This window comes from Adelges cooleyi, unplaced genomic scaffold (assembly GCF_023614345.1).
Source record: "Adelges cooleyi isolate 19-005CV unplaced genomic scaffold, UGA_ACOO_1.1 ACOO_flye_CR_arks_rails_tigmint_CR_PRNA_381, whole genome shotgun sequence".
Taxonomy (NCBI): domain Eukaryota; kingdom Metazoa; phylum Arthropoda; class Insecta; order Hemiptera; family Adelgidae; genus Adelges; species Adelges cooleyi.
In genome coordinates this window covers 1,108,137-1,126,802 of record NW_026096058.1, presented here as the reverse complement: position 1 = coordinate 1,126,802, position 18,666 = coordinate 1,108,137, and the positions used below count along the sequence as shown (strand labels likewise).

Here is an 18,666-nt window from a genome sequence, read left to right as displayed (position 1 = left end):
TTATTAATTTAAACATTTTTAAAAAAAATTGTTTGACTAATCAAAGCTTTTAATTAGTTTATTAATAAATATAATTTCTTTTTCGTTATTATGTGTACATTAGCCTGAATTAATAAAAGTACAATTAATTTTTAATTTTTATAAACAAACCGTTATAGTCCCGTATTTTTTCAATTATAAAATATACTTAACACAATAAAGCTAAAAATGTAATAAGAAAAAGTAAAGACAATAAGAAAGGAAAAAACTGAAAACAGAGTCATATCCAACAAAAAGATGCGTTATAGAATTTTATAATAATTTTTACGTTCTTTTCTATTTTTTTGTCTCTTTAATAATTTGATGTGCAGGTTTAAAACTGCTGTGAATACTTTAATACTAAAATAAAGCACTTATGATTTAAAATAAAAACATAACTTTCTAACTGAAAAAATTAAATTACAGTAAAAAATAAACAATACATTTTATTTCATATTTTTTAATCAAGTTTATGTAAAGTTGATTTTTTTTATTGTTAGTTCGAAAATAACTAATTAACAGTTATAGGAAACGCTACATAATGCATAAAATATACAGCTGAGTTGCTTTTTTTTTACAACATCTGTTATAAGTATTAATAAAATTCACTCACAAAAACCTAGGATTCATTGGGGAGAGAGACCATTCTATGAGAATGGAAATGGACATAGAACAGAGAGAATTTTCTGACGGAAAAACAGAAAAAAGAAAAGAAATCAACAGCATCAATGGAGTGTTTTCTTATTCTTGATATTATAAATACCAGTAAACAATGTTCAAAATGTAATTGATTGATATACTTGTTTCAGGAATGTCCTACGGGTATGGTGGACGAAGATTCATTCAAACACATTTTCTCACAATTTTTTCCTCAAGGCGGTAAGTTGACAAGTACTCTCAGTCTACAATCATATAACACATTATAATCTTTGACAGTCCATTAAATTAGCTACTGGTATAACTAAAATATTATTATTTTTAAATCAGTGGTCCCAGTAATTTACTTTTAGATATATTAAAATTGTTATAACCACATAACTAGTATTAAGTTAAATTACAAATAATACTGTTAATTGAAAAGTTTAGAAAATGCTTTGTGCCTATTTTCTTTCACCGAACAACATCCAATTGTCGTTTTAAGTATTTTCGCCAAACAATAAAATATCCAATTTCGTTACTGGCTCGGTTTACGATTATTTCTAAGCAAGGTAGTGTAGCCATACTGGCCTGATGATGAAAATAATATAGTGAACTCCAAGCTTATAAAAGCACTTTGACATTGTGGCTGAATGACCAACTGGAATGACCGCCCATACCAGTATAATATGGTTTATTATCAACTAATGGCCCCGATCCTATTGTTAGATGAATTTATTTACGGATACAGGGTAAGATTACATTACTTATTGTAAAATAAAATCCAAAACCACTAAAGTTGTTTGTTCTTGCTGTATCGGCTTTCGAAATTATCATTTAGCTTGATGCCTTAAATTTGGGTTGCAATGATATAAATATGCATCTTAATTCTGTTTATTACAAATTAATCCTAAAGATTGCATTTTTACGTTGATAGTTGTATAAGTGTGAACATTTAGCAGTTTGATGTGAGAAATTATTTGTTTGCTTTTGGCCGATTAAATTTGAACAATTAACAAATTTACAAATTATTAAATTTAATATAAAACAACTTGCCAAATGTCTCTCAGTCAACAGTTTATAAATACATAGTTTAATATAAAACAATTCCCAAGTATTTGTCTCATTTAATAATCACTATTGATAAATAATAATTATTATAGAATATTCTGGAATTTATCATTTTTATAGTCCGTTTTATCAAATAGTGTACATATTTAATAACGAGTTGCTATCGTTGTGTTATTAAAACTAACTTGAGCGTTTATTATTCAATGTATTGTTTTAAAACAGCAAATATCATTATAGTTAATTACAGTTGGTTACAGCTTATAAACAACATAACCTAACCCAAATAGAACTATGTTGACCAATTTTAATGTTACGTTTTAATTTTTTGTTACAGATGCCACTCAATATGCCCATTATGTGTTCAATACAATCAAAAGAAATCAGTCCGGAAAAATTAGCTTTGAGGTAAATATAAAAAGTTGGGATATATCATCAGGTTCAACATTAATAAAACTTTTGCACCCATAAAAAGCTATTATACAGTTAACAATTCAATTAAAACATTCATAAAAGATAACGCAATACTATACAGGAGACAACTATAATAACAGGTCTCCTGTTTATACCTACTGCGGCTTGTATAAACAGTTTTACTAACAATATTAAGCTGGCCCCCATGGTCACGAAATAAATTAAGGGCATTTGACATTAAAACTTAGCACTTTAGGTATTTTTCAATATAGCTAATGGCTATATTATATAAAAGCCGACCCTTGTTCAGTAAATAACATACTAATAGTATGGGTGTATACTTGATCTATATTGATCAATTACCTATATATATATTGTAAGAACGAAATCAAAAAGCAAAATAAACGAAAGCGATGAGAATTCTTTGATAATTTGTTGTCTTTTTGTGAGCAACTCGAATTAACAAGAACAAAAGAAAAAGACCAAGTCAAAGAAAACACAAAGTGTGCTACTTGTTGCATTCCACTGTCGGTCTTCTCCATACCGTTGGCCTAATCCTCAGTTCTACCCTCAGCGCCATTCCATTACCACCCCTTCAATCTTTATTTTCTATTACTTACACACACACAGCTGTTGTCCTGCTTGCCAGAAAATACTCGTGGGTATATGTCTGTATATTATTTTCTTACTATATTCGATCCCAGAAAAAATATATTACCGTTTCCCCCGTATACTTGTTCAATAACGATTTCACGTTTCCCATAAATAAAACACACTATAACGTTCGATTTGGCATCTTCGCCGACACAACAATATAATAGTCTATTCGTTTTCAGATATTTTTTTTCCACGACCAAAAAAAAAAAAAAACACTTCCCCAATCGTATTCACGCGCTAAATGTTCAAAATAATCGGAACTAGTGGCTTGAATAATATATTATAATGACCAAGTCCATTCTATTCGAACACAATTAAACACAATTAATTAATATTAACAATAGCGAATAAAGGGGTTTTTTTTTTTTAATTTCGCCAACCTCAACTATTGTCTCCTATTTATAACGTTAACAAGCTAAATTTAAAAACTACAATTGAAATCAATTTAAGTATTTCTGCAAATCACAGGTCGAAAACTGAATTTTAACAGCCAGATAATTCATTAAACAAGTAGAATTTTTTTATGAAGTAATTTCGGTCCAGGAATGGAAAATAACTAAACATGCCCTAGGTTCTAGAAGTGAATTCAATTTTGAAAACCGCAATTTTTACGACCCTTCTGAGAGACTATAAGCGGATAACAGATACTCGTTTTATAAGCTCTAATGTATGGATGAATAATGTATTACAAGATTATAATAAATATTGTATGTAACAAACATAAATGCTTTTTAACCTTATCCGCGAATTGGCATTGAAGCGTTTTCCTTGAAAATTAATTTATTACAACTTTTCAAGCCACGACTGAACCGTTTTCTTTGTTGGCTGTTAATATTCAAACGAGTTTATTCTTATATATAGATATTCGAATCGTATTAGGAGTTTAACAACTTCCACAGAGACACTTTTCAGGGATAAACTTCGATATAACCCGAACACATTAAATTCCTATTAAAACGGGTCTTAAACTTATTCTAAGTCCTAGTTTTCCATACTGCATATTAAAGCATTAACCGGAAACCATAAAATACATTATACGACTCGACTGCAGATCTACACATAAAAATGTTTAGGTATAAATATATATTTAGTATGTGCACACGATAAGTATGGTACACATTATATTATTATAATCAATAAGTAACCCTCGAGTACACGCGTAAGATGACTACTAAAAGTTTTAATGGGATTCGCATGTTTCCATACTATTTCGATGCGATCAAAAAAGCACGTCTTGTTGCCCGTTGTGTCTTACCATCGATTATAAAATTAGCGACGGTTTTTAAGCAAAATATAATTTTATGTTATGAGTTTCACATCAATTTTTTTTCAAAATGGCGATTTTCGTGTCATAAAATTAGTTTCGAAGTACTTCTTTTTTTTTAACATGTTTTGCTTAGATTAAAAATAAAATTGTAGTGTCTTCTGGTTTTTCCCTGTTGTACTCTTCATGTGACATAATATTTTACTTGAGTTTGAATTTTTCACATCACTCAATCCATTTTATTAGACTTTGGATTAGTATATAAAATCTAGATTCTAGACCAACGTTTAAAGATATATTAAATTGTTTTACTACAAAGTTACAACCATATAAAATACAAAAGTTTGTTGGCCACTCGAATAAGATGTTTGGTTGGAAACTAATTCAATTTGAAAAATAAAGTTTTTTCAATAATGAAACCATTGAGTGTATATTTTATATATTATACTCAATAATGAAACGTATATTGTTTACCAGAAAAAATCAAAAATCTGTTTTCAATTCCGTTGGTACCTTTTTCAGAGTTTAAATCGAATCATATCTCAAGTGAGAGATATTTTTTCATGATTTTTTTAGTCAAAAAGAATATTACTTTTAATCCCATTTAGATTACATTTTGTTTTATTATGACAATGGTGTTTGTATACTTGAAAACCAATAATTTTAAAAACAAAAATATTTAGTTGTGTTTAAATGTATTATAAAGACCATCATTTTATGCGCAGATATTTTTCAATCCGTTCAAATTTGTTTAATACTACTATCTTTGTTATCTAAGGTCCTCAAATATATGTTATAATAATATTATTGCTTATTTAATTATTTAGTTTCAACGTCCATTTTTAAAGTTGAACTCAGATAGGATTTTGAGTTAAACTTTGTTAACAACTCTAAAAATGAACACTGAAATGTGTCCAAAACGTTCATTTTTCATAATAAACAACGCCGTAAGGTGCATACCTAACACAACTGTCGAGTACAAATTATATATTATGGGATTAAGAGATATTAATGTCGGCTAATGTACTTCCAGTGTACCCATAATAGTGCTCATCCGCATAATAAATATTAACTACAGTGCGACTTCACCGTTGCTATAGAGTAATAATTTAAGGTTTTAATACCTGATGAAATCTGCGGATGTAAGAACCGACCGGTATTGTTCAATAGGTCGGTTAAATTTATATGTTTTACATTTAAATATTCAATAACGCTTTAATAAAAATTACATTTAAAACTATACTTTTATTATGAATAACTACCACCGTGTTTACCTACTCATCGACAGCCACGTTTATCAGAAATCAATTATACAATTTATACATACAATACTAGTGAATAATACTGTATTAAAGAAACTATTTAGATTGATGATAAAGCATACCCTATTTTTTAAATAGTACCCCCGTAATGCTTACGTTAAAAACACCCTAGGAAGTAGTATAATTTTTTATCCAGTGGAAAAAATATTAGTTTTTTTTTAAACCTCATCAAGTCTTATCGTACCGAGTCAGTCCGGGAGTGTGTAGCCAGAGTAGTTAATTTTTTTTTCTTGACTTGTTTTCACAAGGATAAGTTACTGTAGGGAAATATCGGATAAAAAAACTCGGCGTTTTATATTATGTTTGCTTACACAAGAAACGTATAAAACTACAGCCGAGCACAGACTATACTGATTTTGCAAAGAAGACTTTAACCGCGCATATACCTATCCAGACTTATATTTTATATACACCTTAAAATAATACATGTGTCGTTCATTGTGAATTATCTCTTTGTAATTGAATTTTTTGCCTCGATGTGACAGGCAAACAAATAAAATATACATATATGTATATTTTATAAATTTGGAGTTACACCACTTTTGCAATGAACAACCCACATAATTATATTAATATGTTTTGTCAACTTTTATCATTTATACTTTATGAAAATATGTTATTGACAATCGACCATAACGGTTTAATAAACTATATAATTATTCAAAAATCCTCGAAAGAAACGATACCATTTTACATAATATTATCGTATAGCATTATTGATCATACATAAAGTACAGTTTTTTTTAAACATTTTTTTTTTTTAGGATTTCTTAGCGATACTGTCCAAAGTGTCCCGGGGTAGTGTACAAGAGAAACTGCATTGGATATTCGGATTGTACGACCTCAACAAGGACGGAGTGATCACGAAAAAGGAAATGCAAGACGTTGTGCATTCCATTTACAGCATGTTAGGCAGACACACGGATCCGCATACAGACGATCAGTCGGCCAAAGATCATGTCGATCGGATATTTCACGTAAGTCAACACTTTCATTGGCCGTTCACCCAATGACTTGGCCAATTAAATACACTTTGAGTGGTGTATGGCTTTTGAGGTGGTCAACAACGACGCAGTGACAGATACCGAATTGAAAACAACCACTCGTTCGTCATTTTCAGAAAATTCAATCATTTTCATTGGCAATTATTTCAAAAACGGAGTTGTCAGAAAGTCTGTGTTTTTTAATTTCGGTTCTAATCATAAAAATAAAATACTGTTTTCGACAGTAGGTATACATAAATATTAAAAAATCGTTTTTTCATCCGATCAAAACCGTGCGTTATTAAAACGGATTATACAACAAAAAAAAAAAAATATATATATATATAACCATATGCACGTATTCCAAAAAAAGAATGACCACTGACAGTTAACTGACACCCCCCTTTGTGTATCCCCTACCCCTCCCCCGGCTATCCCGTGTGCGTCGTTGTCAGACTCTATACACAATGTACCTTGTTGTACTACATATTTTATATTATTTTAATTTGATTTAATATATTTATTATTTTTTTTTTTTTGTTCCGGTGTGTCACACACTTACAGTTAATCGACAAAAACAACGACGGCAACGTGACCCTGGACGAAATGGTCGCCTGGTGTAGCCGAGACGAGGGTATTCTCAAGTCGTTGGACACGTTGAATACGGTTTTGTGAAACGAGCCTCGCTCGCCCAAAATGCGCGTGGGGGGCACGCGTACCCGGGCGAGCCTGTTCAATTGGTGAAATGTCAGAATTCGCACATTTTTAAGTAAATAAAATTTAAAAAAAAACAGCGAGAGTGAGAAAAACCTATTTTCCGAAAATTCTCTCAGGCGGAGTTGGACCGGAAACAATCGGATAATCTTGTCACCGTCTCGATAATTGGTCATTACAAGATTAAAAAAAAAAAAAAAACGACATTGCCAATTATTTCCCCCAAGCCTGTTGTACCTACTGTGTAGCTGCTGAATTCAAGATCCAAAGTTACGGTTTAGTTATAAGTACCTACCCAAGTCAAGTCGGCGACTCGGAGGCGTCTTCGAAATACAGTAATACAATTACAGTAATTGATAGCTCGTGCCAATTTCTAATTGAAAAGTTTGTCGAAATAATTATAAAAAAAAAAAAATGTACTATTTGTTGGTTATGTAAAATATTGTATACGGACTTTTCAACATATTTGAAATTTTAACCGTTCATTTGTTATGTAAATATAGTATAATATCATTATTTAATAAAAAAATTGTTACAGGGTAATAAAATAGTACTCTTACTCTATATTATATTGCTATATAAAATGTAAAACGCAATTAATATATAATTATATCATTGGTAAAAAATATATTGTTATGCGATCGCCTCGACCAGAATAATCACCTAATTTTTAATTTTTTTTTTTTTTTAACAAAAACCTATTAAATACAAAACTAAACAATTTATTTGTTGTATGTTAATTGTTGAAAACAGCTGACCATAAAAATTCGGTTTAAAATTGTAAGTACTCTACGTTAGTAATATTTAGTTGTTCTTAACGTTACATTGGTGTACATTATAAAAATATCATACTTGAATACCTACTTCAATCTTAGAGTTCCTTTTTTTATATTTCTCAATGCTATGCTGTGTGTTACCTACTTATAATTGTTTCAAATCTGTCCGTTGTTATTGTAGACTAACTAATTTTAGTAAAATGTATAGATCTTCGTGAAATACACCAAAATTAAGCTTTTTAGATTAATAGAGTTTTTGCGGTGTTTACGGCCATATCTAATTAATTTTATCCAATTTCAACAGTGATGTCTTATAATATTATAGTACACCCGATTTTCAACCAGCTGTTATACTTGTCGTGTTATTAATATTATAAACATTAACGTTAATACCGAATAATTCACTTAATACTCCAATAATAATCACTACCATAAATAATAATTACCTAAAATAACCATCTAAAGGACAGCTTATGAAACTTTCCAATATATTTTGGGAGATTACTTTCAACATTGCGACGTTTTAATAGGGTACGCTATTATTTATTTTTTTGCTTTGCCATTAAATTCCACCTTTTATAACGAAATTCGATTTAATGTAGATAAAAAAAATATATATAGCAAATGTTCGCCAAGTCGTTTGTGATATAAACACAACAAAATAATTAATCAATCTACCAACAATTTAGATAACATTATTGTAACAAATTCCTATTGTTGATATAACTTTTATTTTGTAAAAATAACACTGAGCACATAAAAAACGAAATAAAAGCTATTGTTTCAAAGATAAATTGAAATAAACACTAACAGGCATTGTTATTATTATTATTTTTTATTCAAACCTACGTTTTCTTCTCCATATTTTGCTGTTTATTCATTTATATCGACAACTGAAATCATTGTTAACACAGATATAGCTTTGATGACTATTAATCAACACCGCATTAACCATTCCATACGACATCATAATAAAAATTAAGTATTATAAGACTTTATATTTTGAAAAAAAAAGAAAAAATATATAACATTTGTGTATTTTGGTCTCGTTTCTACTTTTTTCTATACATCTATACCTATTACTTATACATAGAATAATTAAAGTACTATAATTATTATAGTTATATATTATATGACCAACAAAATTAGACAATTTTTACAAGCTATGTTTGTTAACCACGAAACCCTATTTTAAATATTCAATGATTTAATGATTTTAAACAAAAAATATTAAACCAATATGCCAACGTGGCATGTACAGCCTAAAAAATATACACTTACATAGATGTTACATACTTACATATTAAAGTTATTGATGCAGTGAGATTTGTCTAACCCAAGATACTTAAAAAAAAACGTCCACTATTGATATAGGTTTAAAAAAAAAATAGAGATTAAGCTGTCAAAATTGTTTGTTTATAATATTTCTGTATTCATTATACACATGAAACATGGAATTATATTTGTTGATTAATTATAATTTGTACTATATTATAACTGTAAATAAATATTTATACGCTTGTATTATATAAATTACTTCCATAGACATTAATCGTTACTTAAGTTTTTCCTTTAAAACTTATTAGGCGTTAAAGAATTGATCGAGGTATACACATACCACGAGTATGCCTTGCTAATAATATAATGTGATGTATACTATTGTTCCATTATAAAAATATACATTGTTGTACCTACATTTTGGTTGTAAATAAATATTCTTTCGTTATATTTATTTGTCTGATTTTGTGTAAGTATTTTTGTTTGTTATAATATAATATGTATGGTTCTAAACTATATTTTGAAACCTTTGTTCCAAAATGCCTCTATGTTTTTCATTATCCAGTTCAACATAAAACCTAGCCGCGTTGGAGAAAATTTAAAGCCAGATTCAATTATTACATTTATAGATTTCACGCAGCGAAAAAAAATACACTTACATAAGTTGGATTTTTGTACCAAAGAAAGGCCAAATTGTGTAGTACAGTGTAAAAACAAGCATGAAAACATATTTTTACTGTCAAAACTGATGTAAGAAAATAATGTGAAATGAATAAACTTTTTTATGAGTACAAAAAAAATTAACGCTGCTAAAAAACCCGTTTTGTAGGCAATTTATTTGGCAACAGTTGGCAAAAACAATATTTTTCTAAGAACCCAAATCTGATCATTGATTTTTTTCCCAAAGTTAATAACAAAAAAAAAAAAACTACTGTCGAAAATTTAGTAATAAATACAATTTAACATGAATTTCAACAGCAACAATTGACGATATAAATAAATATCTGTGCGAACTAATAATAATAATATAGCTACCTAATGATATTTTAATCATTTTTTTTCTTATTGAGATTATATTATAATATAATAGTTATTATTGGAGTGTCGATAAAAACGTTTAAACAAATATTCGAAATAGGTATGTAAAATAGTTGTTAACGACTCTATATAGATAAAAAATAATGTTGGTATTTAGCATTGATTTTAAAATAATATTATACAGATAAACAGTGTCATACACGAGAACGGCGACCGATTTTATGCAGGATGACAAAGGTTCCCTCGTCGGCACAGTTTACGGACGGGCTGATGGTAAACCCAAACCGCTTATCTGTACATTTTATCATCAATAGTAATGAATAATTGAATAACCAAATGCCGATTCAGTAGGCATGTAATAAACGTGTAGTCGGTTTTTATGGTCTATGCATGTATCAGCACAAACACCGGGGCGAGTGAGACAATAATAATATGTACCTAACACAGGTAATTAGAATGCTGTTTTAATTTTCTTTTAACATTAATATTATTAAATTTTAACGATTTAAACTCAAAAACCAACCTACCGAGTTATTATTTCGGCTAAGACACACACAGTCCACGACAGCAGCAGATAAGTGTAATAGGTACTTACTCACATAATATTGTTATTGCCATACTAACGGTTTCGGCGGCGGGGCGAGAGCGGGAGGGGGGAACGACGGTTCATCCACTAGAATGAGAACACATAATGCGTTGCGTTCGTCACCGGTGACCGGTGACCGATTAACGGCGGCCGCGCGGTCTACTTCGGCGGCGCGCGCAACGCCATCTGTGCGCGGGCGGCGGCCATGGCGAGCGGTGTGCCGGTGTCCCGGTACGGACAGTGCTGCCACGGCCGCCGGGTCCGTTTGTCCCGCGGCCGCCGGGATATTGTGGAATTTTCCGAAAATTTTCCAGCGTACCGGTCGGAAGAGCGTGGAAAACCGGGCCGGGGGGGTCCGGGAACGTGTGGCCCGACGCCGGGAACGAGTAAAACGCCCGACGGCCGCCCGGCAAACGTGTGCGTGGCGGATGCGTCGCGCCGAGTTTTGCCGGCACTGTAAAAAGTGGTGATACGAACAATTTTTTTTAACCTTTCATTATTTACGTGAACTTTTTTCGCCGTTTATACGTACATAATATTGTCTCTCTCCCGAGTAAAATGGTGTATTCAAACAGGCGTAAGTAACTTGTATTTTTTTTATTCAATAATTGATATAACACGGTAAGCAACACGCGCCGACCGCTTCGCCGGCGTCCGACAACAATACACACGTACCTAAACATTGCATTTTGGTTTTGTCTAAAACAGATAAAACGATACGCCCGTCCATTGTTTGTTACCGCTCGGGACCAGTCGTCTGTTCAGCACCGTCAACGACCGCTAACAGCCAGTGAGTAAACAAACAGTAATTACGTTTGCTATATACCTAATATTCAAGAAAACCCGTATTGTCTTGTTATTGTTCTAAATAACGAATATATTATTTACGTATATTTATATATTTATATAATATATATTTATTATTATTATAAAATAATAAACGCAACAGCGCGATATGAGTGACGAGAGCAATCCTCGTACGCTGTACGTTGGCAACTTGGACCCGTCCGTCACCGAAGACCTACTATGTGCCCTATTCACAAATATCGGTCCGGTCAACGCCTGCAAGGTAATTCGCGAGCCCGGCAGCGACCCGTACGCGTTCCTGGAGTTTGACACTCACACAGGAGCGGCGACGGCGTTGGCCGCGATGAACGGACGTTTGTTTCTGGATAAAGAAATGAAAGTCAACTGGGCCACTACACCCGGCAACCAGCCCAAGCTTGACACGAGCAACCATTATCACATATTCGTCGGTGATCTGAGCCCTGAAATCGAAACGCACACGTTAAAAGAAGCGTTTGCTCCATTTGGAGAGATTTCCAATTGTCGTATAGTGCGCGACCCGCAGACGTTGAAGTCGAAGGGATACGCTTTTGTTTCTTTTGTCAAAAAGTCTGACGCCGAAAACGCTATTAACTCCATGAACGGCCAATGGTTAGGCAGTAGAAGTATCAGAACGAATTGGTCTACCAGAAAACCCCCGCCACCCCGAGCCCCCAACAAGTACAGTGGCTACAGAGCTGTAACGTTCGACGATGTTTACAATCAGTCGAGCCCGACCAATTGCACAGTGTACTGTGGAGGCATTGTTGAAGGCTTGACAGAAGAGCTTGTAGAACAAGTATTTTCTCGTTTTGGCACCATTGTAGAAATAAGAGCATTCCGAGATAAAGGGTACGCTTTCATCAAGTTCTCTACTAAAGAAGCAGCGACGACCGCTATCGAGGCTGTGCACAACACGGAAATCAACGGACATCCGGTCAAGTGTTTCTGGGGGAAAGAATCGGGAGACCCGAACAGCGCTGCCAATTTAGCCGCGCAAGCTGCGGCCGGAGCAGAAAACACTGGTCAGTATCCGTATAATATGGCTTACAACCAAGGTATGAACAGCTACTGGTACCCGTACGCACAAATGCAAGGACAATACGTGCAAAGCATGGCAGGCGGCAATTATGGAGGTGCCGCTGCTTACAGCCAGTATGCCGGATACCCGTATCAGATGGGTAACGCGACCGCTTTTCAAATGGGTAATGGAGCTGGACAACCTACCAACGGGCAGCAGATGTCTACACCTGCCAATATGCCGGCCGGAGTTTACTCGATGCAGTATCCAAGTCAGTGACGACCGATAAAATAGATTTCTTAAAGTGTTGAAATCTTGATCGTTTTCTCATTTGTGCTCTGTGTATATACTTATAAAAAAAAAAAAACATATAAATTAATAAAATATTAGAAAGCAAATGTATGAAAATAAACATTATAAATTTAATTTAACCTTCTGTTCCATTATTTATAGCACGTGGCCCCAATGTAAGTTTACAATTGGTTTATTATAATTTTTTTTTATACATACAATTTTGTTCCCTCAATCTTTAATAATTATATATACATTATTATATAATATGCTAGATTAGGTTATTGCAATGCATTGTTAATTCCATCTAGTATAATAAAACAGTATGACATTATATTAATAAGTTGTTAGGCGTACTTTAATAAAATATTTTTAGATGTTATTTCTACTATAAGGTTGTAAAAACACAGAGAACTGAGTAAGTTCACCCTCATCAGTTAACTCATCTGCGAATTTTATGTAATTATAATGTGCTCTATTTACTAAATATTATTCATTTATTTGTTATGTTTTATTTTTTCATAATACTTATTTAAAAATAACTTAATTTATGTTTACCTAATGTTTAATCGGGGAATTGAATGTTTGAGCTAAACATAAAATATGTTGTTGAATTAATAATTTGTGTAATATACAATTAATCACAAAGGGGAAGTATTCAAATTCAATACTTTATTATGTGTTTATACTTTGTGTAATTTGTGAACTGAACTGGTACAAATAATAATGCTCCAAGGAAAATATTATTCTGTAAACAAATAAACAAAAAATGTGACTTTCTAAATCAATTGAAATAAAAAATAATTTTTTACACTACTAGAATCATGAGTATAATTATCTGTGTATTATTGAAACATTTTATTAGGTGTCTGAATTTATTTATATAGTTAAATTGCATTTGTAATATATACTGTAAACCTCCGAGGGCTGGATCGTTTGATTAAAATTGTTTACTGTGTATTATATTGTATGATTAATTTTAATACACTATACAAAATATAATATCATGTTCAGATAATTTTCAATATGCTCTTAATTTTTTTTTTTTAAATAAACATAATATTCTTATGTAAGATTATGTTTGTTCTAGACCTGTTTAAGTCGGTTGGTTTATGCTTACATTGTATAACAGAAGAAAACTGTAGCTCAACGATTAATGCAGTTTTTTCTTTTAATACGAGCCCTCGTGTAATATTTTACTTATAAAATTGTTCAAACTAAGATGTATTTACTATACCTAATCATCTTAATTCCTTCAAAACAAAACATTGTTTAGGCTCGGTATAACATGCATTCGGCTCACCATTTATTTTTTTTTTTTTTTCCAATTATAAATTATCGACATTAGTAATGTCTGATGTAACAAGGGAGACATAATATTAGGTTACATATTTTGGTATATTTGGAATGATTCAACCGTATTCATTTCAGTAAGAAATTCAAGCACAATATATTATTATTTACAAGGTACGGATATATATTTTTATAAATACATTTTGGTTGTTTCTTTTTTCAAACACATTTTATACTTTTTATCGCTTCTAAGTAAATCAAGTTAAATAAAGAAGTGTCCCTCACCTACCGTTCTTACAAATTATATCATATTACGTTATGTAACAAATTATGTGTTTATTGTTATGTAATAACAATTAGTGATAATATCAAAAATAAGTTCACACTATAATTTTTTAACACAACTGAGCTGGTCATTTTATCGAAGTAAAAATTAATTTAACAATCTATAAAATTATGCTATCATTTTTAATTATAACGAACGGTAATTTTAATACTTATTGTTAGTTGTAATTAATAATTTAAGACTTTTTTTAATATAAGTGTGTATATATATATATAACAATAATATTATTGTCAATATCTATTGTGCTATTTAATTTTCGGGGAAATATGCATTAACTATAACTTAATTTGTTATGATTTAAACATATAACTCCAATTAGATACCTATTATCGAACTGGTACCCAATAAAAGCATAACATAAAGATAGGTATTAACTTTGTATTCTGTACATTATCAAGTTCTTAATACAAATTTAAAAGAGTATTGGTGATTACAAATTAATATTGATCCCATAATGTACAATATAGTATAATAAAATTTCTCTATACTTGTATGCAGTTAACGTTAGTAGTATGGAAAATGGAAATTATTTATTAATCATACTTGTTACCTTTGGAAAACTAGTAATTACCTGATCACATGTTTACATTATGTATACAATGTGTTTGTTTGCGGTATGATTAATCGAGTAAATGAATTCCATAAAAATTATTATGTATTTAATGTCGATGCTACAATGAAATTTTAATTGTTTTTATTTTTATTTATTTTTTTACTTTTAGTAAGGTTTAACATGAATCATAGTATATGCCTATTAATTATCTACTCTTAACTAAGCTGTTTCGTCATACATTTTTTTATTCATGATTCAATTCAAATTAATTTTTAGCATCATCATAACTCCGAATGATTTGAAATAGTGACGGACAATATTTATAACAATAATTATTATTTATTATTTTAAAATATAGAAGAAAAAAAAAATTAAATAACAATCTCAGAAAACATTAAATTGTAAATAGTTACGTTAACACATGTATCAGTGTACTTAAAATGCAAAATTGTACGACAGTAATGATAAAGCGTAAGCCGATACTAGGTAAACTTATAGTTGTTGAAATATTTTTGGTTACTTAATTGAGGTCGTTAAGTTGTACTTCTGTGTACATTTTCAATTAAACGTAAGTGTTTTCCGTACAACTTTTTATTATAAATAGTTGGTATTGTATGATGTTATGTAATATATACTGTACGTGTAGTTATAGCAAACAGGTCATGCGCTAACTAGGTACATATTTTTTTTTTTATAACATTAATACAATAAACTTGAAAAAGTTGCAAAAACAAACCATGAATATATGTATATATTAATTAATAAAACATAATAATATAGTATAAATATTTATAAATTAAAAACATTTTTTTAATTAAAATTTAGTACACATTATATGATATTATTTAGAATGAAATGTCTTGTATATGAACAAGATACGTACAACAGTTAATAACTAAGCAGGTGGCCGACAAATTAATGTATAAAACAGCTCAACTGAGAAAAGTCACAAACGTTTTAAATGCCATCGTAAAGAAAAACCTGTAAAAAATAAGAAACTGTGTTAACGTCTAAAAAAAATAGGTATCGTTAATTTGTGCTTGATAGCGATGGGAAAGTATGAGATAAAAGGGGAACTGAAAAATGAATATGCAAGGAAAAATCTAATAGAAATTACACTATATTTAAATATTATTATTTGATTAATTGTAAACTCGAGGAATGTAAACAATTTAAGAGGTACACCTCGTTGTATACACTTTAATTTACTATGTATGATGTGTGATCACGGGGAAGGAAAGTGGTACTTGCCCCCCCCCCCTTTTATACAAATAAATAATATCAATTTTGGTTAACCATCCTAGGAAATTACCAGATGGGCATTTACTTTTTAAATTCTAAACGATACTTATAAATTATATCACCTGTGAATATGAGATATGTATCCTAATGGTAGACACTAGTGAACAATGTAGGTATGTACCTATCGATTAAATCGTGTTGGGTACATATTCAGATTTCAAAGTAATAAAGTTCAATTTAATTTTGAACTATTATTTATTATTAGCCATCTTTGTCGTACCTATGTTCTCTAAGGAGGTATACTTAGATGAGACGGGAAAAACGCTGAGCATTAAAATTCTGGAATTTATTATGATTCATTATGATTACTAATTAGAATTGTTCGTCGATTACTACTACTGGACCCGTGTGCTTAATCACATAATAGATATATGACATTATAATATATATAATTTGTTAAAATATTTCAATTTGTGGTCATACTAGCTGTCAGGGTTGGCTACATTTAAGCGTGGTTAATAGCTGTTGTTTCCTGTAAGGTCCATATTATTGTTTTAACTTAAAACAATTGTCGTTGCAGACTATATTATAATTAACGTTTGAAAATACAGACATAGTGGGTATACATTTTTTTCCCTAGTGTTTTTATAAAATGCAATAGTCTGCATTTTCTACTTTTTTGAAAGGACTGCTAACCTTTCGTGTAGAAAATGTAAACCAAAAAAAAAACCATTAGTGTACCTATGACGTGTAACAATAGATAGTGAAGATGGACGGGGGACATTCGCATATCGGGCTTGGCGCAAGGTAAAAATTGCTTAAAAATATTATGTTGTTTGATGGAGAAATTAGATAAAACGGCCATGCTCGACCTTCACAAAATCTTATCAGCTCTGAAGCCAAAAATCAACCAAAACTTGGGTGTATAGTCATTAAGTACATTTTATACATAGAGCGTTTCACAAAAATACATATGACAAATTAAATAACTTTTGTTTTAGTGAACATTTTTAAGATTTTTTTTAACACATTATTCTCTTCTTCATCTTAATTAATACTCATTTGAGCTATAAACACTACGTTTGTTATTGCTCTTAACCGTTTTAATTTTTTAAATAATTTTTTTTTTTTAATTTAATTTAAGAATATTTTTACATGCGCGCATTACTCTACCACACTTCACCTCCCGTCTTGAATTTAACCTTTTACTAACTTAATAAGTAATTATCCAAAACTGGTTATCGACCAGTCAAAATGCTCGGCAAATTATTCGTAATAATATGACTGTCTTAAATGAAAAAAAAAATTGTATAAAGTAAAACAGTCAAGAGCAATAAATACCTACTGTGGTTTTTACGGGATAATAAAGTGAGTGGTGCTTCACATTTTAATCTAAGATCTTTTTTTCTTAAATTTTAGTATAAGTTTTTTGTTCTATTGTTAACTGCATAATAAAATATGTTGTATACAGGTCGTACGTCCTCTATCTTTGCAACACACTCTTAGCTTTATGGGGTTTATTATTTTATATCCTATAACGGCCATGGCGCATTACCACTTTTTTATAAGATCATTTTCGATAAATGCTAGTTAAAGATAACGCAAAACCGTGCGTAAGTCTAATATTTATTGTACTTAAACCGCACCGTGAGTTATCAGTGTCAGTGGAAACAATGACTTTTGACTACATTTGGTGCTTAAAGTCGCTCGGGTTGGAATTCCCAAGGTTAAATTCCAGTCAAGAATAGGGTTTTTTGTATAAAGAAAGCGCGAGGAAAATTAGGGAGGGAGGGGGGGTTCTCTCGAAAAGAGTAGTTTTTTTAAAGGAGGGTAAGCTATTTTAAATATTCTTCCTCTGCCCCTCTCCAGCTCATCCCCCCCTAAAAAAAATAGTTATATTATAGTTAATAGTTTTAATTTTAGCTATCCATTAGTTATTGCAACTATTGTTGCAATTTTATATTTTACTTACATAATATCATTATTATCCATTACACTCTTTTATAGGTAGGTGTGTGCGCTCAGGCCACAGCAAAACAAGTTCACTGGCGTAGACGCTATAGGACTGTTAGGGTGACGACATGTCGCCGTTTCTATAGTAATTTTTCAAGAACATAATACATTAAATATTTTTTTAAGTGACCATCAATACCGGAAAACATCAAATACAAACAGGTAAAATAATTTAATGTTTAAACCCAGTAAAATTAAATACAGCCCCGTGGATTCGTAATGTAGGTACGTTTTTTTGGAGACAAAGCGGAATTAGGTAAATAATTATTGCACAACGTGTGTTAATTGACATACACAACCGAGCTGTAATTATTCCTATAATTTGTTC

At 30.8% G+C, this 18,666-nt stretch overlaps 2 protein-coding genes across 7 annotated transcripts in view; both read left to right on the top strand.

Annotated features, from left to right (window-relative positions):
* Positions 1-7,141, top strand: part of LOC126841460 (Kv channel-interacting protein 4-like) — a 267,819-nt gene extending 260,678 nt beyond the window's left edge. For all 5 annotated transcript variants that reach the window (XM_050577959.1, XM_050577957.1, XM_050577956.1 and 2 more), the window contains 4 exons: positions 828-897; positions 2,060-2,130; positions 6,144-6,356; positions 6,927-7,141. In XM_050577959.1, coding sequence (XP_050433916.1) covers positions 828-897; positions 2,060-2,130; positions 6,144-6,356; positions 6,927-7,037 — 465 coding nt within the window. In that variant the 3' untranslated portion in view covers positions 7,038-7,141. The remainder of the gene's footprint in view (positions 1-827; positions 898-2,059; positions 2,131-6,143; positions 6,357-6,926) is intronic.
* A 4,050-nt stretch (positions 7,142-11,191) lies between these two features.
* On the top strand, positions 11,192-13,539 carry LOC126841382 (nucleolysin TIAR). Of its 2 annotated transcripts, none has more exons than XM_050577831.1 (2): positions 11,192-11,331; positions 11,463-13,539. In XM_050577831.1, exon 2 carries the CDS (start codon positions 11,710-11,712, stop codon positions 12,877-12,879), a length of 1,170 nt encoding a protein of 389 aa, XP_050433788.1. In that variant the 5' UTR covers positions 11,192-11,331; positions 11,463-11,709; the 3' UTR covers positions 12,880-13,539. The 2 variants fall into 2 exon arrangements, with proteins under 2 accessions (XP_050433788.1, XP_050433789.1); XM_050577832.1 differs by having other exon boundaries at positions 11,242-11,375.
* The last annotated feature ends 5,127 nt before the right edge of the window (positions 13,540-18,666 follow it).

Coding starts and splice junctions, on each gene's coding strand:
- LOC126841382 (XM_050577831.1), top strand. CDS start 11,710: ATGAGTGACGAGAGCAATCCTCGTACGCTGTACGTTGGCAACTTGGAC.